At 43.3% G+C, this 25,852-nt stretch overlaps 1 protein-coding gene across 1 annotated transcript; it reads left to right on the forward strand.

Annotated features, from left to right (window-relative positions):
- The first annotated feature begins 1,595 nt into the window (after positions 1-1,595).
- TMEM9B (TMEM9 domain family member B) lies at positions 1,596-22,025 on the forward strand. Its single transcript, XM_056115911.1, has 5 exons — positions 1,596-1,759; positions 3,564-3,655; positions 10,586-10,694; positions 15,119-15,253; positions 20,859-22,025. The coding sequence occupies exons 1-5, from the start codon at positions 1,691-1,693 to the stop codon at positions 21,012-21,014; spliced, it is 561 nt and encodes a 186-aa protein (XP_055971886.1). The 5' UTR covers positions 1,596-1,690; the 3' UTR covers positions 21,015-22,025.
- Positions 22,026-25,852: the final 3,827 nt, after the last annotated feature.

The raw sequence follows: 25,852 nt of genomic DNA on the forward strand, positions 1-25,852 counted from the left end.
TCCTCTAGTAACCACAGTAAAGTAGTAGAAAGGAACAGGTGAAATTATTTTAATAATGTACTTTGACACAATGCATCCAAAAGATTTCAACCTAAAATTTTAAAAATTTCTTTTGGGTATTCTTTGTAATCCAGAGTACATTTTACATTTATAGCACATAGCGGGTTCAGAAATAGCTACATTTCAAGTTCTTAATTGCTATATGTGGATAGAAACTGGACAGTGTAATTCTAATGACCCAACTGGGTGTTGTTGGTATTTCTGTTAAACAAATGAAACCCAACACATCAGTGTATTACTGTGTATTTCCTGTAAGTCTTGTGTGCCTCCCAAACAAGGCCTGAAAATAATTTTGAGGAAGGAAAAGATGGCCCCTGAAGATTCAGCTAAAGAGGAGCACTCCCTGTATTTGAGACCTAGACAGCCCTAAATTAATTCAGACTTGCTACGGAATCAGCTTTTACCTTTAAAAACAGATCCAGAGCTTCATAGCCCGAAATAATCCACATTCTGCTGCTCTCCTCTTTCCTCCATACTGTCCTCTGGTCAGCAGAACACCTTCTACAAAGATTTGATAATGCCACCCTATCTTCTTCACAGGGCAGCAGAGGAGGCCTTAGCCAAAGGTGCATCCTCCTCCTCTGGTTGAAACTGGGCATAACTTGCCAGCTGGAACTTAAAAGGGATATATATTTGGGGTAAGGGGATGAAGGAGAGTATTTGGGGGGTTGGGGACTACATGTTGCAGTGCTAGGGGACCAGGTGAGTGAACCTTCGTAGACACATGCAAGGCAACATGCCTTAACCCCTGTACTGCCTGTCTGGCCCCAGTGTCTAAATATATTTAATGGAATTATCAGACATATTGGTAGGGAGCTTGCTTTGCACTCAGCTGACCCAGGTTCAATCCTGGTACCCCATATGGTCTGTAAGTGCCATCCGGAGTGATTCCTGAACGCAGAGCCAGGAGTAAGCCCTGAGCACAGCCAGGTGTGGCCCAAATCCAAAATAAAATGTGTTTAAAGAAACGTGGTTATTCCAAGAGCAGAATCCGAAGCCCAGAGCGAAGCGTTCAATCCCCTGATACTGAGCTAAGCCCGGAAAAGAAAGGCGGAGTTTTGCCCAAAGCCATTCCACAAATCCACCTCGGCTGGGTCGAGCTCCACTACCAGGCAACTCCCGAGCCGTCCCCCACCCCCAAATAGAAGAAAAAGGTTTTCACTGGAGACAAGGTGCGTGTCCAAAAGGGTCTGTTAAAGTGTCGGCGGAGGTTGACATGCACGGGTCGGTTCCCCAAACAACGGGGGCCGCCTCCCTCCGGGGGGTCCTGAGAAACCCCGGGCCCTGCGGGAGGGGCGCGGGAAGGCCGACACGAGGTCAGAACACACCGCGGGCGGCTGGCTGGTTTCCCCCCACAGCCGGAGAAACCGGCCCCATCAGGTGCCGGGTGTCCCGCCTCCGCACCGGCCGCCCCCCGCCCTCCCCCACGGCCCGGCCACCCGCACACCGCCCGGCCGCCAGCCCGCCCCGCGCAGCCTGGAACCGTTTCCGGGGCGGGCGCGCCTGGTGGCTGACCCGGCGCGGATCGTGACGCGGGGCCCGGGCGGAAGTGCGGCCGGAGGAGCCCGAGCCCCAGCCAGGAGCAGGTCTCCGGGGCCCGGGGCGCGGGGCACGGCGCGGCTTTGCAGCCATGGCGAGCGTGGCCGCGGGCCTGGCGCTGGCCGTGCTGCTGCTGGCGCAGCTGGCAGAGGCCGCCAAGGTGAGTCCCGCCGCGAGCGCCGCCCCTCGCTGCCCCCGGCCCCCCTCAGAGCCGGGCGCAAGGGCTCCAGCGCTCTGACAGCCCCGGCTCCGCGCGGGGCTTGCCCGCCAGCCTTCCCGCACCCTTCCGCTCCCCTCCGCCGGGACAGCGACTCCTCCACCTCCTGGCCACTTCCCGGCCCCGACTTCCACCTCTGGCAGGCTCACTGTCTCCCCCTTTCCCCTCAAGCCTCCGCTCGCGGAAGACCTGCTGCTCCGGAACCCTCCACCCCCTTGGATGGACCCCCTGGCCCCTCTTCTCTCCTCTCCTCTCCCTCCTTCTGCAGGGACCCCCGCCGCCCCAGCCCTCCCGTCCTGCCCACCGCACCCCTCACCTGCCCAGGAGCCGCACCTCCCTCGCCTCTTCTCCTGATGCTTTTAGTGGGAGAGCAGCGAGGTTTCGTCCATCTCCCCCAAAAGTACGGCCCCAGCTGTATTTCTTGTTTGCTCCGAGTCTCCCCCCACAAGTGATGGGTAAACATCGGAGTTGAAAGCTGGAATGTCTCTGAGTATAGGTTAGGGCAGACAGGTCACAGGCTGCTCTGTTGATGTTTCCCCTGTCGCCCCCCCCCCCCCCCCCGTCCCCCAGAAACGGGGGCAACTACAGGTTTCTCAGCTGTGTGGTAATGGGGATGTTTGTTTTGATGTTTGGACCACACCCAGTGGTGCTCAAGGGCTACTCCCTGCTTTGTGCCCTGAGATCAGTCGCCTCCATCTGGTGCTGGGAACCCTTGCCGGTGGGTGGGTGGCGTGCATAGTCTGCGCTTAGCCCCCACTGAACTCTTTTCAGCCCCAGCCTCCCTACTTTTAAGCGATTGCTGGCACCCTCTGCATCTGTTCTTTTACCACCCTATGTTCTGTATTGTAACTATGCATGTATTTATTTGTCTTCTTGACTAGGATGCGTTCTAATTACAGGCAGGACAGGTGTTTTAGGCTTAATCAGAATCCATCTCCTTTAGCACAATGTCTGACACCAAGAGGATGCTCAAATGGTTGCCGAATGAATGAGTAGTCAGCAGTTGCAGTGGGCCAGTGCTCTGAGAAGGGATCAGCCCCTGCCTTCTCTGGTCCCCCTTTGCTAAGGAGGCATCTGCTATTCTTTCTGTTCATATATTTAGTCACTTCTTCCTCTGGCCCCAGAAACTGACTTTGTTGTTCGTTATTCTATCTGTCTTCAGAGATTAGAAGCAAAGTTTCCTGGGAAAGAGTAGACCAAAATGATGTCAGCTGGACAAACACTTCCCTTCTAATTGTAGCTAAATGCTTCTAAAATTTCATCCCTTCTATAGCACTCTGGCCTAACTCCTTTGATCTCTGTCAATGCCTTTATACCAAAGGGTGGAAGGGTACTGGGTAGAATTGTGACTTGTGTTATGATTAATTTTTAGTTTGATGCTTTTCTTTCCTTTTGTACTGAACAGAACATTCTTATTTGTCGGCTGAATAATCGGTCTTCTGTGTGTCTTTCTGCTGTCAGGTAGATGGTGATGACTTTAGCACACAGTGACAGTCATGTGGCCCAGGAAAGTCACAAATTATGTGTTAGCTATTATTTCAAAATAATGTTATATAATGTTTCATTAATATTACCAAAAAAACTGACTTAAAAAATGATTTCTCTCGAGCTTTAAGCTTGAAAAGAAAGCCTTGAAAGGCTAGAATATTTGGCAGGGGATGCTTAGCAAAATGGATCTGTTGCTGGTTTTTAAAATATTGATGTTAAACTGTCAATAAGCTATACTAAGTTTCCATTTTGGTTGCAGAATTTCGAAGATGTCCGATGTAAGTGTATCTGTCCACCCTATAAAGAAAATTCTGGGCATATTTATAATAAGAACATATCTCAAAAAGATTGGTAAGTATTCTGGATTATTGAAAAGCCTGTTGACTTTCTTTCTGTGATTGTCATTGTTATCCCAGAATGTTCCTCCAGGCCAGGGAGGTGGCTCAGCTGTAGAGAGTTCATGTGCATATGTGAGTCCCCTGGTTTGATCCCCAGCACTAAAAGAACAAAAAGCAAGACTAGAATATGTGTTCTTTTCAAGTATTCCTTCTTAAGTAAAAATACATAATTCTATTTTTCATTTTTAAAAAGTGAAACTAAAGCCCAGGATGCATGATATGACTACTATATTTTGGTTATATATAATTTTTCCAATTTGTAGTTTTGATGCCATATTGTTAAATACCGGCGATTCTTTGAAATCATAGGGTCCCAAATTTATTTGACCTATTACCCCCTTTTCAGAGGAAAAAACTTGCTTGGTGTCTCTCAGGAAATCTACTTTGTTTAAACTAACAGAAAGTACCCCTCACCCCCACTCCTAATACCTGAATCTGTCCAGTGCTCCCGTGGGGCAGTATCACCCACTTTCAGAAAACACTTTCAGAGTGTCAGAAGGTTCAGATGGAACCAAATGAGTCCAGTATATGAGTTTCCCAATGGTGAGGCTTGAATAGATTTTCAGTGTACCATATATTGATCTTTTCAGTCCCTGGAGTAATCAGGCATACCAGGAATGACTGAGATCCTGACTGGCTCAGCCTCAGCAAGTGTCTTTGTTTATCCCAGTGGACCTTACAAATGATAGCTTCTTCTGCCTGTGCCAAGAAATGGTTGGAAAGCAGTTGTCGTACAGCAGAGGATTGGCTCCTTCTGTCGGAACTAATGTTTAATGACTTGTAACCACAGTGAAAGATTACCAGGATAAGCCTATAAGGAAATAGCTCCAAGTGCTATGTACTTCAGTGCATATATGGTTTCATAGCTAAATAACCAGCAAAGGTTTGAAGGCAAAATTAAATTCACACAGTTACATTATTCCAAGCTGACTTTGAAAAAAAAAAGGAAATGTTTAATTTCACTAATGTCATTGTCTCTTCTTCCTATTATGCACATCAGTTCAATCTGATATTTGATAAGTACATTCTTTTTTTAAAAATTTTTATTAGTGAAACACCGTGAAGTACAGTTGTAGACCTACAAATTTTGTGCTTGGGTTTCAATTATACAATGATCAAATACCCATCCCTCCACCAGTGCCCATTTCCCACCACCACGGATCCCAGTATCCCTCCCACCCCCCATATCCCCCATCCCACCCTGCCTCTGTGGCAGGGCATTCCCTTTTGTTCTCTCTCTCCTTTTGGGTGCTGTGGTTTGAAAAAGAGGCATTGAGTGGCAATCATGTTTGGTCTATAGTCTACTTTCAGCATGCTTCTCCCATTCTGGGAGGATCCTCCCAACACTCTTTATTTGGTGCTCCCTTCTCTATCTGAGCTCCCTTTTCCCCTAGCATATGTGGCTGGCCTCCAAGCCATGGAGCAAAATTCCTGGTACTAATCTCGGCCACTCTTGGGTGTTAGTCTCCTATTTTGTTACTTTATGTTCCCCAGATGAATGCACTCTTTCTATGTCTATCCCTCTCTTTCGGACTCATTTCGCTTAACATGATACTTTCCATGTAGTTCCACTTGTATGTAAATTTCATGAGATAAGTACATTCTTGAGAAGTTCTTGTGAACTTCATATTCCAGTTTAAGTTGACATGCAATATAAACTGTTAAAACTGTGTTCTTAGAAGTTTTTCCCCAGGCTGGGAGTTCTAAAGAGAAACTCAGGAAGTCTGGGTTCTAAAGAGATTCTCAGTCAACCAGCTATCAGGTCAGGGCCCAAGGATATGATGCTCTCAGGCCCTGCAATGCCAGGGATACCCAGGCTACTAGTGGTGCTGGGGACCTCCAGAGCCATGCCTAGAGGTGCTCTGGTACCTCCAGGGCTGCACCCAGAGATGCTTGAGGGCCAGGCAGGGCCAGGAGTCAAACCCAGCTAGGTGCATGCCAGGCATGGTTCCGAACCATTGTGCTGTCTCCCAGCCTCTACATTCTTACAGGTTTCATATCAACAGGTTGCTTCACATAGTAGAAGACAGCTTGAGGTGGGGGGATAGAACATGGCTCAGTGGAAAAGGTACCTGCTTTGCAAGTGTTAGACTATGAGTTCGAAATCCAGTGTGGCTCCATGCACTGAGTGCAGTCTTGACAATTCAGCTGTACCTGGCAACTCTGCTGATGGACCTCTGGTACGGTAAAGTCATTTCCAGCCACACTGCTGCCAAGTGTATGCAAGCATAAAGGTATGACCCGGTGTGAGCACCACAGCTAAATGCATAAGGACTAAGTCGGGTGTGTGTGACCTCCCATCATGCAGCAACAATTGTCATCAATGGGAAGGGAAGGGAGTGAAGAAAGCATAAATCATTTTTTAATTACTCCTAGATATTTTTCATCTACGCCCTGGGTCCTGCACACCTGGGTTCCTCTGCCAGTTCCTTCATGCATGAGGTTCATCCAAACGTGTGGAGAGTGGTCTTAAGCATGGCTGTGGCTGGAACCAGAGGTCTTCAGCTGCCGGGGCTCTGCTCGGGGTGAGGAGGGAAACTCAACCCACCCTCCTCCAAGGGACCCCGGTGAGGACAGTCAGGCGCGGAGGTAGGAGACTCTGCGCTGTTCTCTTCCGGGAGCAGGGTTTTATAGTCTCTGGGTCTTGACCGTTGATGGGACCTCCGGTTCCAGCCACAGCCATGCTTAAGGCCACTCTCCACACGTTCGGACGAGCCTCACGTATGAAGGAAGCGGCAGAGGAACCCCGGTGTGCAGGACCCAGGGCATAGATCTCCAAGCCTGCTCGGATCGGGGCTGAGCATCCTCCACCCATATCCCCCATCTTCCAGTATGTAGGCGTTACACCCACCAACTGCCCCCAGAGCTGTGTAATCCCATCAACGGCCAAGACCCAGAGACTATAAAACCCTGCTCCTGGAAGCGCGCGGCCATAAATCTAGTTCTTACTCTGGAGAACCTGGCAGGCTACCAAAAGTATCCTGCCCACAGGGCAGAGTCTAGCAAACTCCCCGTGGCGTATTCAATATGCCAAAAACCAGTAACAATGATGGGTCTCATTCTCCTGACCCTGAAAGAGCCTCGAATGTGGCACTTTTTTAAATCTCAGGGCTAGGACGAAGGAGACGTTACTGGGGCTTGCTCAAGGCAATCGATGAACAACAGGATGAGAGTGATACAGTGATACATATTTTTCATATTGAATACTTATAATCAGTTTACTCTGCTGTTATATGTCAGTAATAAAATTTGATGTCTATTATTTGAGTAGCAGATGAATTCACTATTCATTTGATTAGCGCCAATCTTTTCTCTGACTTTTTTATTTTTTGGTTTTGGGGATACACACTATGATGCAGGGTGCCAAGGCTTTCTGCTTGTAAAACATACTCACTCTTCAGCCTGTGACATTTTCTCTCAGGCTCCTCTGACTTCTTATTTCAGCTTTATACAGAACCATGTTTTCATTCATCATTGGTTATTATCAAAACAAGGACCTTCAAAAATAAACAAGTCTTGTTTTTGGATCTTCCTTCCCTTCTTATTTTCTTTCCTTCCTTTTACTGGGGTAGCTTTCTCCCAGTTGTCACTGAAAAGTTTTAAATTGCTATTAGAAAGATACACACTGTATAATTAAACAGAAAGTTGTGGCTTTACAAGACCTCCATTATCTGTGTTGCATTAGATAGATTTTTACCTTCCCGTCTAAAACTACTTCTTCCTTGATTTATGCTGGTTGACCCAAGAAATGTAGTTCTATAGTTTGTGTTAGGGTGTGCTTTAAAACTGATGATGTTGGAGCTAGAGCAGTAGTACAGTGGGTAGGGCACTTGTTTTGCCAAACCCACATTTGATCCCAGGTCCGTCCTGGGCAGAGCCAGGCATAAACCCTGGCCCCCAAACAAAAATGATGATGTCCTTCTTTGGACACTAGGGAGCGATGTTGTCTAGCTTCTGAGGTGGTTGGCTTCTGTATCCGGGTTCTGTTGACCTACTGGAACCAACGTTTTCTTCCTCTCCTTATTGGCCGGCTCTTATTGATCAAAATAAGGATATTCACTAGGTCTTTGTTATTAAACAGTATTTGTAGTTCTGGAGAAACACCCAGTACCTAGCACTTAGTGTCCCAAGTGATTCTTAGGTACTGTGGCTGGGGCTTCTGAAAGTGAACTAGGAAGCTAAATGGGAGACAGCTTTGTTCATTTTCCTGAGGCTCAGAGGGATACCAGAACCAAAGCGGAGAACTGGCTGCTAGTTCTTTGTAGCTACTGATTGACAAGGACCTGTGCGAGTCGCCTCTGAGAATTTTGGGCTGGGGAACCCCTGTGACAAGGAGATAAAAGCCCCTGTGTTGGGACTTAGCTTTCTTTGTCCATTTAATGCCTGTTCTAGGCTAGATAACTTGCCCAGTCTTATGCCTGGAGCGGATATCACACCCTGGCATGTGTGAGACATGGAAACTTGCCCTTATTTGAAATTCTGCAAGTGGAGTTTTATTTTCATTATTTTGTTAAATTACTTGTTAAGGATAAATGATTGAACATTTTTACCATTTTTACAGTTTGAATTTTATTTCCAATGCCACGATTAAAAAGGAATGGAACACTGAAATGTCATTTTGCTAGGGCAAAGTGAAAGAATAAGCGTAGAGCACTATGTGCCCTCAGGAGGGCTGGTGGAGTGAAATTCAGTATTGCAGAGGAGCTATTGAGGCAGCCAGAAATGCTGAAGGAGGGACAAAAGGCAGAGAATTGTCTGGCTGCTGGCAGGGTAGGAAAGCTTTGCTGGTTTCTACTGAAGGTGATCAGAATAGTAGACTCTTACTAGCTGGGAAGACTACTATTTTTTTTTTCTAGAATTGATAGATTTTTTTAGGAAGAATATTTTTTGTTGAGTTTGGTTTAAAATTTTTTTTTGTAAGCCATAATAAGTAGCTTAGGGGCCGGAGCAATAGTACAGCGGGTAGGGCGTTTGCCTTACACGCGGCTGACCCGGGTTTGATTCCCATATGGTCCCCTGAGCACCACCAGGAGTAATTCCTGAGTGCAGAGCCAGGAGAAACCCTTGAGCATTGCCGGGTGTGACCCAAAAAGCGAAAAAAAAAAAAAAAGTAGCTTAGAAATTGGTGGAGTAGCATGGATTCAGAACTTCCAACAATTAAAACATTCAGCCTTTCATTCTTTAAGGTAAAGGTAAAGGCCCTCCCGTTGATCGTCGATTTGCTCGAGCGGGCCCAGTAACGTCTCCATTGGAGACTTTGTTGTTACTGTGTCTGGCATATCGAATACTCTCGGTAGCTTGCCGGGCTCTCTGAGAGGGGCGGAGGAATCGAACTCGGGTCGGCCATGTTGGCCGCTTGTAAGGCGAACGCCCTACCTGCTGTGCTATCGCTCCAGCCTTTATAAATATATATATATTTACATATGGGCTGGAGCGATAGCACAGTGGGTAGGTTTCTTGCCTTTCACACAGCCGGCCCTGGCCGACCCAGGTTCGATTCCTCCGCCCCTCTCGGAGAGCCCAGCAAGCTACCAAGAGTATCGCACCTGCACAGCAAAGCTTGGCAAGCTACCTGTGACGTATTTGATATGCCAAACACAGTAACAAGTCTCACAATGAAGACGTTACTGGTGCCCACTCGAGCAAATCGATGAACAACGGGAGGACAGTGCTGCAGTGCTACATATAAATATAAAGAATGAAAGGCTGAATGTGTGTGTATGTGTGTGTGTATCTTCAAGGTAATCAATTTTTAAATTTGTCACTGCCCTCCCGTTGTTCATCGATTTTCTCGAGCAGGCCCAGTAACGTCTCCATTGGAGACTTTGTTGTTACTGTGTCTGGCATATCGAATACGTCACGTGGAGCTTGCCAGGCTCTGCCGTGCGGGCAAGATACTCTCGGTAGCTTGCCGGGCTCTCCGAGAGGGGCGGAGGAACCAAACTTGGGTCGGCCATGTTGGCTGCGTGCAAGGCAAATGTCCGACCGCTGTGCTATATTTTTGTTGGGGCCAGAGCAGTCATAAAGCTGGTAAGGCAAGCCTTGTAAGCAACCTCTCTGGGTTTAATCCCCGGCACCCCAAGTTCTCCCCTGAGCATTGCCAGGAGTGATTCCTGAACACAGAGCCAGGAGAAACCCTGAGTTCTGCTGGATGTGCCCTTTCTGCCCCCCTCCCACAAAAAAAAGGAAAAAAAAAAGAAAAAAATTTTACTTGTCATTTTAACCCTACTTCATCTTTTTTTTTCTTTGGGGGAAAGTGGGGGTTACTGGGGACCATACCCAGCAGTGCTCAGGGACTATTCCTGACTGTTCCAGAGTGCCCCCTGCCAGTTCTCAGGAAACTATACAGGAACACTGCAAGGCAAGTACCTCATCCCCAGTATTAGCCCTCTGGCCCCTTGGCGCTTTTACAGAAGACTGTTTCTCGTTAGAAAAATAATAGTTTCTACTATAGCAATGCATATTTAGTGTTTAGTTTAGTTTCAGAATTTACAACGATTGTCATATACCATACTGTACCAGTTTTAAAAAGTGTTAATGTTTATTTAAATAAAGTCCCAGACCACTTTAAGTCACTTAAAGCAGTTTTACTTAGGAACTGATCAAATGCAAGTATTACTTGAGTCTCTTAAGTAGTTTTCTATCCCTTTGAAAATGTTCAGGTACATTTCAGCTTTACAGTAGCAACTTTGAAAGTGGACAGTAATTCTATGTGCATCTTTATGGGGTTTCTTAGATTGCTATACCTTATCAAAGGCCTGATACTGCAATAGTATATTGGCTCCTTATATGATTTGACTGTTTAATAATTCAGGAGACTGTATTAGCGTGCATTGGAAGCCTAGCCAGGCTGAAGGAAATATTTCATCTCTGTTCTTTCCAGCGACTGCCTTCATGTTGTAGAGCCGATGCCCGTGCGGGGGCCTGATGTCGAAGCATACTGTTTGCGTTGTGAATGTAAATATGAGGAGAGGAGCTCTGTGACCATCAAGGTGAGGCAGAAAAATCTTTCTACCTTCTGGAATATTTTTGGTGGTATCTAAAGAGAGAGAAAGTTTTGACATCTAAATTCTGTTTTCGTTACCTGAACTGCTGTTCTTCCCTCCTCTTCCCTCCCCCTAACCTCCCTTCATATCTCAAAGCAGTGGGTCTGCTCGCTCTCTGCCCCATGGAGAGGCCTGGTGGGTTAATTCAAATGCATTAGATCGGTGTGATACAGGAAATGCACAGATATGCAACATGTATGTCTGTGCCATCAAATAATACAGTATTTGGTCTTCTATGATTTTTTTCCACTTAGCATACTATTTTTGAGGTTTATCACTGCTGTACTGAATTCCCTTTTATTACAGAATAGTATCCTATCATCTGGATCTACCTTCTTTTGATGATCTGTTCATCAGTTGATGGGCATTTAGATAATCAAAATTTTTTGCTATTTGGATGTTGCTAAAAGTTCCAGATTTTTGCTATTATAAATAATAATATCCCAAATATCTGCACATACATCTTTGTGTGTGCATATGTTTTCCTTTCATTTGGGTCGATCTACTAGGTAACTTTATGTATAACTTTTTTAAGAGACTGCCACATTGTTTTTCCAGTGGCTATACTCCTTTATAGTCAACACGAACTTGGCCATGAGTGTTGATTCATTTGTGGCATGCTACTGAGAGTATCCCGCCCACACGGCAGAGCCTGGCAAGCTATCCGTGGCATATTCGATTTGCCAAAACCAATAAATACAATGGGTCTCATTTCCCTGACCTTGAAAGAGCCACCAATATGGCAGTGTTAAGAAGGATGAGGAAGGAGAGGAGAAGAGGCTGATAAAATCTCAAGGCCTAACTAGGCTGCCAAAATGAAGAAGGGCAAAATGACTGTACTTTCAATGCATGTACACTGGCATCGGATGCATCCATCGAGGACCTGATGGTGCAAGCGCAAAAGATCAAGAATGACATCACTGGTTTGACTGAGACGAGAAGGCATGAACCACGTCACACCATTTTCGACACTGGAGAAGAACTTTTCCTCGGAACATGGGACAAAAGAGGCATCGGTGGTGTCAGTGTCCTTGTCAACATGAACTTGGCCATGAGCATTGATTCATTTGAATGCCTAATAACCTGAATCGGACTATTACACTTGAATAGATGTGGCTCACTGCCACCAGTTTCTATCTTCGTTGTCTACGCACCAACATCCAATTGTGATGAAGGAGAAATTGAGAAGTTCTACATGGAGCTAGAGAAGTTCTATAAAGAAGACCACACCTTCTACAAGATCATTGTCAGTGATTTTAATGCCAAGATAGGACCGAGAAGATCAGCTGAAGAACTCCACATTGGGACCCATGGCCTAGAATGGAACAGACTGTCTGAGTTCATCATGTCGACCAAGACCATCCATGGTAACTCACAGTTCCAGAAGGCCGAATCTAAACATAGGACATGGGAGTCTCATGGCAGATGGTTCCACAATAAAATTGACCACGTCATATTCAATTGACGATTTTTGCCTGACCTATGTCGCTATTGTCCCAAAATTCCAAATGAGATCGGACCACCTTCTCCTTCGTGAAGAATTCTACTTCACAGAGCAGGGAGAAATGGCTGCAAAGTTTAAGAAGAGAACCCCCAGAATGACCACCAACTGGGAGCTCTTTGGCACTATTGTGGCAACATAGGAAGATGCTGTCGTTGACAACATTGACAAAGAATACGATCGACTGGTTCAGCATCTCCAGGATTGTGCGAGGAACGCTGAGAGAGAGATAGCCACAAAAAGACACCTGTCTTCAAAAACTCTTGAGCTTATTCACCAATGTGGCTTGGGGCATGCTTCAGGCAACTGCAAACGAATGTCCAAGCTTGGAAAGCAGTGCAGAGAAGTGATAAAGGAAGACCTCAAAGAGAGAAGAGCAGCAGTGCTGGCAGATACAGCAGAAGCCGTGAAAAGCATTCGCAATGCCCACCTGTCCTTCGCCAACTACAAGACCAAGGTGACTGCCCTCCAACGTCCTGATGGATCTATCACATCTTCCAGAAGGGCAGTGGAGAAGATTATCCATGACTTCTACTCAGATCTCTTTGATAGCCACATCCACCTGCCCACATACCAAATTCTGCAGGATGGATATGTTGTTCCCAACATTCTCCCTTCCAAAATCCCACATGCCATTTCATCAGTAAAGAAGTGAACAGCACCCAGCCCAGACAAGGTCAGACCCGAACATCTGAAGAACCTGCCTTTAGTACTCATCAATACACTGGCTCGGCTCTTCACATGCTACCTGTCTGAATGCAAGGTTCCGTCCCAATGGAAAACCAGCAGGACTATACTACTGTACAAGAAGGGAGACATCCACGACATTGGCAACTATCACCTGATCTGCCTGTTGTCTGTTGTCTACAAGCTGTTCACTCAAGTCATCCTGAATAGGATTGGCAGAACACTAGGTGAAGGACAACCATGTGAACAAGCCAGGTTCCGAAAAGGATTCAACACAATCGACCATATCCACACGGTAACCAAGCTCATTAAGGTTTCTCAGGAGTTCAAGATGCTGCTCAGTCTAACGTTCATTGATTTAAAGAAGGCCTTTGATTCTGTTGAGACTGAAGTGGTCATTGAAGCCCTAGCCAACAGGGCGTTCAAACTCAATACATCAGGATCCTCTGTGAGCTGTGTTATGGATTCACTACCAGAATCTCACCATTCTACAAGGAAGTGATCATCCATGTCAACAGAAGGGTTCAGCAGGGTGGTACCATTTCACCGAAACTCTTCAGTGCCATCCTCAAGAACGTCATACAATGACTGGAATGGGAAGGAATGGGAGTGAAGATAGGCGGTCGGCAACTGTACCACCTCCGTTTCACTGATGATATCGTTTTAATAACACCAAACATTAGCCAAGTGGCACAAATGCTGGTTGACTTTGACTGTGAGTGTGGAAAGGTCAGACTACAGCTGAATCTCATGAAGACAACGTTTATGAGAAACGGTCTTGGTCCTGATGCTCCATTCGCTCTCAATGGAACGAACATCTCCGAATGCAACAGTTATGTGTACCAAGGTCGAGAAGTCAACATGACGAATGACCTGGCACCTGAATTGCACAGGAGGAAGAGAGTGGCTTGGAATGCCTTCAAGAGTATCGAAGAAATAGCTAAGAGGACGAAGAACCTCTGGCTCTGGGCAGATCTCTTCAATTCCACTGTTCTTCCTGCATTAATATACGCCTCAGAGACCTGGGCCTTACAAAAACAGGATGAGACTGCTATTCAGGTTTCCCAACGAGGAATCGAAAGAGCTGTGCTTGGAGTATCACGCTTCACTCAAGTGAGAGAAAGAATCCGGAGTTCTGACCTCCATCAATGATCAAGAATCAGGAATGCTGTCTCTTTTGCCAAGGTGTCGAAAATCAGATGGGCTGGACACTTAATGCGATTTGGAGACAACTGCTGGACTAGAGCTGTTACCGACTGGATTCCACGGGACGTCAAAAGATCTCATGGCTGCCCACCTACGAGATGGTCAGACTTCTTTGTCAAGACCCTGAATGATTGGTTTGAGGTTCCTTGTTTTCCTGGAGCGAGCAGACACCATTGGACTAGTGTAGCTAGCACGCAACAGGGACGAATGGAGACGTTACTGGCACCCGCTCAAGCAAATCAATGAGTGACGGGATGTCAAGTGATCAAGTGATACTATTTTACATTCCCATCAGCAATGTATAAATTCTCAGTTTTTCCACATTCTTGTTCAACGTGTGATATTGCCGGTCTTTTAATACAGACATTATGGTGGAAGTTGTCACACTTTACTTTTGATGGCACACGACTCAAGTCTCAGAATTGGGCCAGAGGGATAGCTCGGCAGGTTATGTGTATACTTTGCGTGCAGGAGGTCGGGTTCAACCCCTTGCATAGTGAAGTCCCCCAAACACCACGGGAGTTACCCCAACACTGCAGGGTGAGGGCCCAAAGCACATCAGCAAAAAAATCTCAAGATCATGTGTATAAAAGTATTGTATATCACAGTTGATCTAAAGGGATATTTTGTTGAAATTCATCTAAATTACTTTTCTGTTAATGTTCCCTTAAGTTGTTTTGACAGCAGTACTGTGGAATCTAGGGCACTTAAGAGAAGAAAATTGCCAGCAGTGATGACATGTGATTAGCAGTAGGTGAGGATAAGCGACTTTTAAAGACTCATAAAAAAGATCCCAAAGGCAAAATGCTTCTTGTCTCTTTTTCTTTAAATAATAGTCGAATGAATATTGACTTTGTTTCCTATATTAGAATATGGTTTGTATGAGATACCTGTGACTTCACAGGGTTTTACTATTATATAGAACTCTGGTTTCTTAGCTTAAATAGAGATGAAACTTATTTTTAATATCTTTTAGGTTACCATTATAATTTATCTCTCCATTTTGGGCCTTCTGCTTCTGTACATGGTGTATCTTACTCTGGTTGAACCCATTCTGAAGAGACGCCTCTTTGGACACTCACAGTTGATACAGAGTGATGATGATGTTGGGGTAAGTTCTTGGTCTGCACATGCCAGTCTCTGTCAACAGAGGTAAAGTATTGTGCAAAGTAATCATGGACAGAAGTTCATGTGCTGGGGCAGCTCCTCAGCTGGAGAAGCATAAAACAGTCCTAAGCTTAGTATCTATGTCTCTATAAGAACATTGCGCTGTAGTGTCATAAATATGGTGATGATCCTTGCTGAGTGTACTTTACCAGGCCTTCTCAGTACTAAGGGCATACTTTGAATTTCTTTTCCCTCTTTACAGTGAGAAAAGCATCAAGAGATAGTTCCCCCCCCCCCCCCCATGTTCCTGTTGGAATACTTTTCCTGTTAGCATTTTAGAAACCCACCACCTGGCCCCCTGGCGCCGTGTAATCCCATCAGCGGCCAAGACTCAGAGACTATAAAAATCCAGCTCCTGGAACCACACAGCCGCATTTGCGGCTGTGCAACATCTTATCAGGACATCTTTTTATGACATCTTATTATCTCATTCCTACTTTGGACAAACTTGCAGGCTATCGAATGTAGCCTGCCCACAGGGCAGAGTCTGGCAAACTCCCCGTGGCGTACCAGATATGCCAAATACCAGTAACAATGATGGGTCTCATTCTCCTAAATAGCCTTGAATATAATCTCAGGGCTAGGATGAAAGACGTTACTGGGGCCTGCTCGAGGCAATCGACGAATAACAGGATGATGAATGAAAGAATGAAAAATTTTAGAATAAAATGATTTATTTATTTAATACAGTGATTTTCTTTTTGGGTCACACCCAGTGATGCACAGGGGTCATTTCTGGCTCATGCACTCAGGAATTACTCCTGGCGGTGCTCCGGGGACCATATGGGATGCTGGGAATCGAACCCATGTTGGCTGCATGCAAACGCCCTACCCATTGTGCTATTGCTCCAGCCCCAGAAGAAAATATTTTAGAAGCCAAAGGACTTCAGTGAAAGGATGCATAAAGATCACGATGTTCTTTTCTAACTGTCCTATGGGCTGTGGCCGTCCGTGCTCTGCAGGCCATGATGTGCTGGGGATTAAACCTAGAGTGCATGCCTAGTGCTCTACTGTTTGAGATCTTCCCCTGGCCTCCGGGATGCTCTTTTTAAAACCAAGTACAGCTTGATAACCTGATATTATCCTCTATGGTTTTCTTCCTTCTCAAAGACAAAAGAAACCAATTTTTTAATTCTAAGAAAAAGCAGTTCAGAATCTCTCTCTGTCTTCCATATATGTTTTTTACACATAGATTTGTTATAATGAGTGCATAAATAATTTGAGTTTTTTTTTGTTGGGGGGGGATTGTGTTAAAATTCTTCCATTCAGAAATGTTCAGCAGTTGACATAGTCCGCAAATATATTTAGTATTGACTTGTATTGTCTTGTTTTAGGCTTCTTTCTAAATTTTTCATTATTTTATATATAATTTTTCTATTTTTAATTACTTTGTAATTAATGGACTGTGTTCCTTAAAGTGGAAAAATTCAGTAGAGTTCCAAGAACCAGTTTCAAAAGCCAAAGCGAGCCCTTGCTAATCCCAGACAGAAATTCTTTGACCCTTGAAAGGCTTCTGGACTCACTGGTGCAAGATGAGAAAGGGGCTGTCTCTGGCTGACTCAGGTTATAATTAAATGGAACTTTTGAATCAATACACTGTTGTCCCCTAATATCAATTATGAATTCTTAACTTATCTGGCCACAATTTCATACTGTAGGAACTATTTTAGAAACACCTCTGTTTTTCTCTTGCTCCCTTATTGCTTTCATTAACTCATCAATACGTAATGAATAACTTATCCATATTAGGTATTGTGCCTAGTACGAGGGGAAAAAAAAAGAGATGAAGTAAAAACACAGTTGGGAAAGAAATGACTCAGAAAAATATGTTTAACTTTGAATTTTAATTAAACCTTTAATTTTAATCTTATGAGAAATGCCAATGTATGGGGCTGAAGAGATAATAGAGGGGTCATACCACTTGTCTTGTGTGCAGCAGACCCCAGTTGGATCCCGTGTATCATGTGGTCTTTGAGCACTTACATCCAGTAAGCATGTAGCCAGAAGTAGTCTCTGAGAGGACCACCAAGTGTGGCCCAAAACTCCTCCACCCATAACATATAAATGCCTGTTAATGTTTGAAATGTTCTGAAGAGGGATTGATACCACCACCTCATCATCACAGTTTTTGTTCTAATGATTTTTTTGCAAATAATTTAGGGGCTACAGAGATAATACAGGGGTTAAGGTGCTTCCCTTGCATGTGATTGACCCTATTTCAATCCACAGTGCCTCATGTGGTCCCCAGCCACCACTAGGTGTGATCCCTGAACACAGAGTAAGATATAAGTGCTGAGCACAGTGAGGTGTGGTCCAGTGTGGCACAACAACAAACTTGAGGTGCTGTCATTATGTGAATTTTTTTTTTCTAATTGTGCCAGTATTCTGAGAAAGTAGCACGACAGTTACACAATGGTGCTAATTATGAAGTGAAACAAAGGTATGCTGAGAGAAAAGTCAAAACTAGAGATCTGATGTCGTTAAAAAAAACCAGAGCAGGGATGTGAACTAGACCGGAAGTTTTGCACCAGCTGTGACAGAGTCTCAAACTGTTCCCATGTTATTTTCATTCACATCTGACAGGTTTCCTCAGTATTGACATTTTGGGTTGGATAATTCTCTGTACGGGTGGCTATTCTGTTCATTGGTAAATGCTTAGTAGCTTCTGTGACTGCCACCTACTGGATGCTAGCGACGTCCGTCCTTGTTTTGCCAATAAGATTATCCAAACATTTGGCAGTTGGTGGGGTCAAAATGACCCATAGTTGAGGACCACAAAAATATGAATATATTTTTTATCAAAGGCCACTTAAATCTTTTCATTCTAGACACATAGCTAGAAAGTCAGACTTAACCTATATATTTCACAACATTAAATATCTGATTCCTGATTTTAGGAATAAATAATGTAATAATGCCAAGCAAAAAAGAAATTCATGCACAAATGTGTAAATGAAAACAGGTAGAAAAGGCACCATTGATGGTGTGGTAAGGTACTTATAAACTTGTTCCCCAGTAATGGATTCTGTGTAGGACTTTGTCTCTGAGGGAGCTAGCTGACTCCTGGGGATTTGCTCATTGATTCAGGGCAGAGTGAGGTTTCTCAACAAAGCTATGAATTTATATTAACAACTCTGTACAGAAAAATAAGTTAAATATAAATTTCTATAGTTGCTGCTTATCCAAAATATACTTTTACAGAAACTTTTGTTAAAAGTTTTGTTAAATTCTTTTCACTTTTCCCATTTTTGTTTAGTTAGGACAAATACTTAAGAAGTTCACTCTAAGTAATCACAATATTTACTGTATCAGATATCCATGACACATCATTGCTGTTATCAAAGCATTACATTAAAACATGTTTTGTATTTATTGTAATTTTATCAAGTGTAAAAAGAATAAACAGATAAAAGGACAAATCTCTATTTGCATTCTCCCAGAATTCATGGCCATGAGCAGCTAGTTTGATCTTGTTTGATAGGTAGAAAAGAGAAAAGAGACGTAAAGGATTAAATTGTTTAGTCCTTTAACATTGTTGCTTATGATTTTTCCTCTCCTTATTTTGAAGAATATATAACAGGACTATGAAATTGAGAGGTGGCACTGCTAATAAAGTACATCCTTCTTCCTGGTCTTGTTTATATCAAAACAAACCCACGTTAATCTGATTTTATATACAAGTTCACTGAAGCACCTTATTCCTATAGTGTTATTTTAGTCTACTTGAATAGAGTCAGTGTATTAAGAGAATATGACACCAAGTCAAGGTTCGTTGAACTAAGTTTTAGTGTTTATGTTCATTTGTTCAGTGACCTTGGATTTGTTTTATTTCCTTATGGGAAATCCAGCAACATTAGACACCTTCTTTCTTCTTCGTTCTTTCTTTACATATTTGAAACACTTAATGCTTGTGTAATTGTTTTTACAGTTATCATTTATAAGGTTAAAAATAAATGCAGCTGCTTTATGTAAGCTAATACCTAAATTCAGTAAGAAGTTGAGAAAAATTTTAGTAAAGAAGGCAGCAATAGTTCTATATAGAAAACTCTTTGATGTCTTTGAAATGCAGGTGTTGCATAAATGTCTTGCTATTAAAAGGAAGACCAAGTGTTATAACATGTAGTTCTAGTTCTAGAAAGAGCTCGTGGTCATGTATAGCTTTTCTTAGACATGTCAGCTCCTGCCCGGTAAATATAATAGAGCTCTTGCAGAGACATGCAGCAGAACAATATTGCTTCTTTCCTAGAGGTGAAGTTTAAGATTTAGGACTTATTACTTGGATGGTATTTTGGAACTTTCAGCAGTTTTACTAACTTGGGATTTGGGAAGAAAGATCAAGGGGAAGGCAAACAAAAACAGTAAATTAATATTGAATGCTTTTTGTCATTTAAGCAGCTGTGTTTATATCTCATTGATAGATTAGCATAGTGGTTTTCTGTGTAATGACTACAAACATTTAACTGCACGGGTTTCCTTTGACCAGTGTAGGTTGGTTTCTATACAAATACTGGTGTAACCCTTCTGTTGCCCCTTCCCTGGGGAAGCCCCAAACATGAAAGCCTCTGGGTGCTCAGCAATGAAAGGTTCAATCCCTTCTCAATCAGAAATGCTGTTTGAGAGGATGATTCCTGCTCTCCTTGGTAGCAGAGGTATTCATCACACTTGAGCTGTTTTTTTTCATTGCATAATGGAGAGAGAGTACAATGGGAAATTTTTGGAAACTAGTCCATTTAGTGCATATATTGAGGGTGCCAAGAGAAATTAAAATGTACTAATAGGAGTTCCTATAAGCTCATATTCCAGGGTGATGACAATTAAATGATTCTAACATAATTGGAGTCAGGATATTAAGAAATAGGTCTCTCCTCTACCACTGATTAGCTCTATGATATTAAATAAAGCAAGGAAAAACCCTACTTCCTATATCTGTACCACGTAGATATTAACATGAGTGTCTTTTCTACTTTTGGTTGTTTAATTTGGGGCAGAGAGAGGACTTCCAAGTAATGCTCAGGACTCCCAAGTAATGCTCTGCATCACTGGGCTGGGCCACTCCTGGTGCTGCTTGGCTAAAATGGATGAGCAGTTCAAGGCCCAGCCCAGCCCAGCAATGCAGAGGGCTACCAGGGCACCCCCCCACCCCCCCTAGGGTTCTCCGGGAACACTAGGGCCACACCTAGTGGTGCTGGGATTTGAACATAGGTTTCTGCTGTGTGCCCCTGACCACAAACCATCTCCCTCACCCCCAAGAGAGGTTTCCGTTTTCCTACTAGTCAGAGAAGACTCTTTTTAACATGAACAGCCACTGTATTAGTCCATTCCTAAAGGAAATGTGTCTGTAAATGTTGACTTATGGGAACATTTTATAAAAACATCGCATCTTTGTAGTTGAGTTCATCCCACTACTGGCAGTTGAGTGCCTGATAGTACTTGACCTTGTTACTGGGAGAATCGAGCTGCCGTCACCTCCATGGTTGGATAAATGTTTTCTGCTTATGTTTTTACACCCATCACACTCTTTCTGATGTTTTCCATTCCTGCACTTTCAGGATCACCAACCTTTCGCAAATGCTCACGATGTCCTGGCCCGATCCCGCAGCCGCGCCAATGTCCTGAATAAGGTAGAATATGCCCAACAGCGCTGGAAGCTTCAAGTTCAAGAGCAGCGAAAATCCGTCTTTGACCGTCATGTTGTCCTCAGCTAATTGGGAACGAAACTCAAGGCACTAGAATGGAACAAGGCAAACAACTGGAAAAAGTTAAGCTTTCCTGGGTTTTGTTTTAGTGCCCCATTGATTCTACCATCTTTTGCTGGGAAATTCAAAACTGGAAACAAACCATGCTTGGTATTTTATTTTCTTGTTCATGTATTAATGCAAATGTTTTTAAAAGCACACACCTCCAAGTCACCCCATAAACTTTTTCCTATATGTGAATTTTACTAATAAAAATAAATCTGCCTGTAAATTATCTTGAAGTTCTTCACCTGGAAGACACTCCTTTTCACCACACAGTTGTAACTTGGTTTTCAAGATAATTTTCAGTGTTGATTTTTGGTGTTTTCTGGCAGGGAAGGGGAGGGATTTGTGGGTAGTGTGTAACCTAACTTTTCTCAAGGCACTTTACTAAGTCAAATTTTGTAAATAGACTTTACCTTTACCTATTTTCAGGTTTCATTTATATTTTACAGCATAGCCTGTCTCATCAGAGCCTGGATTTACCCATTTGAATTTTGCACTGACTCTATATATCTAGGTATATGGTCAGCCTGTGGCTGTACTTTATGGTAAACTGGGTCTGAAATGCGTGGTGGTTCTTCACAAAATGCAGATTCTCTTCACGTACTGTGATGTCTGATGCAATGCATCCTGGAATGAACTGGCTCTTTGCTAGTTTTAATGACTAAACATAGTCTTGGTGTGTATAATCTTTCTCCTAGTATCTTTACAGATGAATCATAAGGACCTGGACATTTGCAATAAAGACATTTTTCTTTAAAACCCAAGGCTCCCTCACTGATGACATACGTGTATTTGTTAGCATTTCTGGTCATGTTGAGAGGCAGCTAGTGGAGCTCTGGTATGTTCAGCTTTGAACTTGGGACAACAAGAGTTCTGGGTTCCTCCTCTGAAAGATACAACAGCTACTGGATAAATGACTGCTTTACTTCTCCTGCCTCTTTGGAATGTAACAATAAAAGTAATTTTTGAAACACATGCTAATGTATTTTTATCTCAACTTTTATCTCCTTCTTTTGCTGTTCCTGGATTTGAAGATACAAAGATGTTTTGTACCTTGTATGACCAATTTTATACCACTCTCATTGTCAAATACCGGTACTAACTTTGCGTGCGTGCATGTGTGTGTGTGTGTGTGTATAAGTGTAGAGAAAGTGGATGAGACAACTTATGGAGACTTAGAAGAGTCTCTGAAGGCATATAAATATTTTGATTATTAGGCCCAGGTTTGATACCTAGCTGCACAAGTTTCCCAAAGCACTGTGTGGCTTTAAAACCAAAATAAATAAAATAAAATGGAGTGCTTGTTCTAAGAAATTCTTGGTTAAAGATATATTAGAATTAAATTACATCAGCTTTATCAGGGCTGTTGATGGGTTCTTTAGTCAAAATTTTTTTTAAATAAAATCAAATATAACTAAGTGATTGATTTGGTTGATAGTATTAAAAGATGAAAGCTCAACTAAGCACAGTGAGATTTATAATGGATATGCATGTCTAACTGAACATTTGAAAGTCAGTGAGTGAAATACATGGAAAGGGTAAAAAGGGAAAATGCCATTATCTTTTCAATAGATGCAGAAAAGGCTTTTGAAAAAACCCAACAACCTTTCATGATAAACACCTTCTTTAAAATAGAGATAAAGAGCCTCCTCACTTGATAAGCAGTATATCTGCAAATACCCATAGCTAACACCATACTTAATGGTAAGAAATTAGAAGATTCCCACAATGATAAAGAACAAGATGTACAAATGATGTGTCTTCGATCACACCTTTTCAGTATCATACTGCAAGTCCTCGCTAATGCACTAAGATTAGGAAAGAATTAAAAGGTATACAGATCACCTGAGTGTTGGGGTAAAATCCCAAATAATAATGGTGGGTCTGGTGTCAAAATATTGAATGTAATCAAAGTAGAGAGAGAGTAATGTGGAAATCATCTGCCCCACAGGTAGGGAGAGGGTTTGGGATAGGAGTATACTGGGGTTTTTGGTGGTGGAGAATGGGCACTGGTGAAGGGATGGGTGTTTCATTGTATGACCGAGACTTAAACCCGAAAGCTTTGTAACTGCTTTCACGGTGATTAAATAAATAAAATCATAGAAAATTTTAAAAAAAAAGGTGGGGTTCATGCCCAATTCAATCAGCCTAATCAGTGGCTGAATAAATTGTAGTACTCCTACATTAAAAAAAAAAAGTATACAGACCAGAAAAGAAGGACTAAAACTTTACAGATGACATGATTACATAGAAAATCTGAAATAACCAAGGGAAGGAAAGAAGCAGTGAACAAGTGATAGTAAGGTTACAGTATAGAAAGTTAAGGTCCAGAGTTAATTGCTTTCCTATCTGCAAGCAATGAATAAATGAAGTTTATGATATCAGGGACCTTGGGTATAGCTCAGTGGCTTAGGACCTATCTTGCAAACATCAGGCTGCAAGTTAAATTCTCCATGCTGCCACAGGTACTAGGCACAATCCTGGCAGTGCTGTTATCTGTTCCCTTGCACTGGAAATTATTTCTGGCCACAGCACAAGTAAACTTGAGCACGCCACTAAAAAGCTTGACCCCACCACCACCACCACCACCACCAAGTGAGCATGTGTGCGAGCAGCACAATTTAAAGAAGTGCAACCCTTGGGGCTGGAGAGATAGCACAGCGGGTAGGGCGTTTGCCTTGCACGCAGCCGACCCAGGTTCGATTCCCAGCTTCCCACATGGTCCCCTGAGCACCGCCAGGAGTGATTTCTGAGTGCAGAGCCAGAAGTAACCCCTGTGCATCGCTGGGTGTGACCCAAAAAGCAAAAAAAAAAAAAAAAGTGCAACCCCTGGCAAGCACCACAAGCTGATGTGTGACCTCCAGCAGGTACTATAGACTGGCACATATGGGAACCCCCCTTTTATATATATATATGGTATACATCTGTACATATGTCTATGCCTTTTGTCTTAGCACTCTCAAAATGAATTAAGTATAAACTAACACTGTATACGGAGTGTATATAAGGACAAGTTAACAAATGAAATCAGGTTCTGTGTTGTCAGTGCTTCCCCGTTTCGATCTGTAGAGTCAAAAGACAACCCCAGTCAAAATCCCAACATGTTTTGTGGAGATTGGCTAACTGAAAAGTTTGAAGAGGAGAGGGAGGAAAAAGCCTACCCAATCTTCTAGAGAAATGAAGTCACTCAGGGAATTGACACACTCTTGGACCTAGAGACTTGCTCTTGAGCTAAATAATCAATGTCAGTATAGTATCAGCAAAAGATTAGTCTCCAACAAATGGTATTGGAACAACCAGATATCACAGGCAAAAAAAAAAAAAGTTAATCTTCCACCCTTCACAAAAATAAATTCAAAATGAGTGGTAAGCCTCAATGTGAAACACAACATACAAGAATCAGAGGGCCCAGGGAAAGCTCACTCCCTAAAGCCACATATTATGAAACTTGAGTTTGACCCTGGGAATCATCCCACATGCCTAAGGGCAACCGTAACTCTGCTGTTTAGGGTTCTGGGTGTTCCAATAAAGTCTGCAATCTCTATAGAAAGACCTCCTAAAATTCAATGCTAATACAAACCACCTGATATTTTTGTTTGTTTAGTTTTTTTTTTTTGTAGGAGTACTGCTATTTATTCAGCCACTGATTAGCTGATTGAATTGGGCATGAACTCCACATGTTTGTTTAGTTTTTGGGGTCACACCTGGCAATGCTCAGTGGTTACTCCTGGCTCTACACTCAGGAATCACTCCTGGTGGTGTTTGGGGCACCATACAGGTTGCTGGGGATCAAACTTGGGTTGGGTATGTGCAAGGCAAGTGCCCTACCAGCCCCAAAACTTTATTTTTAAAAAATGAAGCAAGGATCTGAAGAGATATGTACCAAAGAAAGATAAACATAACAAGTATATAAAAAGATGCTCCATATCATCAGGAAAATATAAACCGATGCACAAGAAACCTCTTAGAATGGCCAATTTTTTTTTCTTTTTTGGGTCACACCCGGTGATGCACAGGAGTTACTCCTGGTTCATGCACTCAGGAATCTCCTGGCAGTGCTCGGGGGACCATATGGGATGCTGAGAATCGAACCTGGGTCAGCTGTGTGCAAGGCAAACACCCTACCTGCTGTGCTATTGCTCCAGCCCCCCAGAATGGCCAAAATTTTTAACACTGACAATGCCAACAGCTGTGGGCTGGTGGGAATGCAAAACGGCATGCAAAATGGTGCAGACTTTTTGGACAGCAGTTTAGAGGCTTCTTACAGAACACATTTACTATATGATCCAGCTATTGTACTGCCTGGTGATACATATCTAAATGAATTAAAATCTTATTCAATCACAATCATCCTGTTGTTCGTCGATTTCCTAGAGCAGGCACCAGTAACATCTCCTTCCTAGTCCTGAGATTTTAAAAGAGCCATTTCAATGCTTTTTCAGGGTTAGGAGAATGAGACCCATCATTGTTACTGGTATTTGGCATATTGAGTACGACACGGGAAGTTTGCCAGACTCTGCCGTGCGGGCAGGATACTTTTGGTGGCCTGCCAGTTTCTCCAAAGGAAAAATGAAATAATAAGATGTCGCGCGGCCGCATTTGTGGCCATGCACTTCTGGGAGCTGAATTTTATAGTCTCTGCGTCTTGGCTGTTGATGGGACCAACCTGGCACTGGCGGAAGCTGGTGGGTGTGACGCCTACCTACTGGAAGATGGGGGGGTCTGGGTGGAGAAGGCCCAGTCCCAATCTGAGCAGGCTTGGTAATCTTATTACCACACAAAAACCAGCTCATGAATATTTA

This window comes from Sorex fumeus, unplaced genomic scaffold, assembly GCF_029834395.1.
Source record: "Sorex fumeus unplaced genomic scaffold, SorFum_2.1 ptg000030l, whole genome shotgun sequence".
Classification (NCBI taxonomy): Eukaryota; Metazoa; Chordata; class Mammalia; order Eulipotyphla; family Soricidae; genus Sorex; species Sorex fumeus.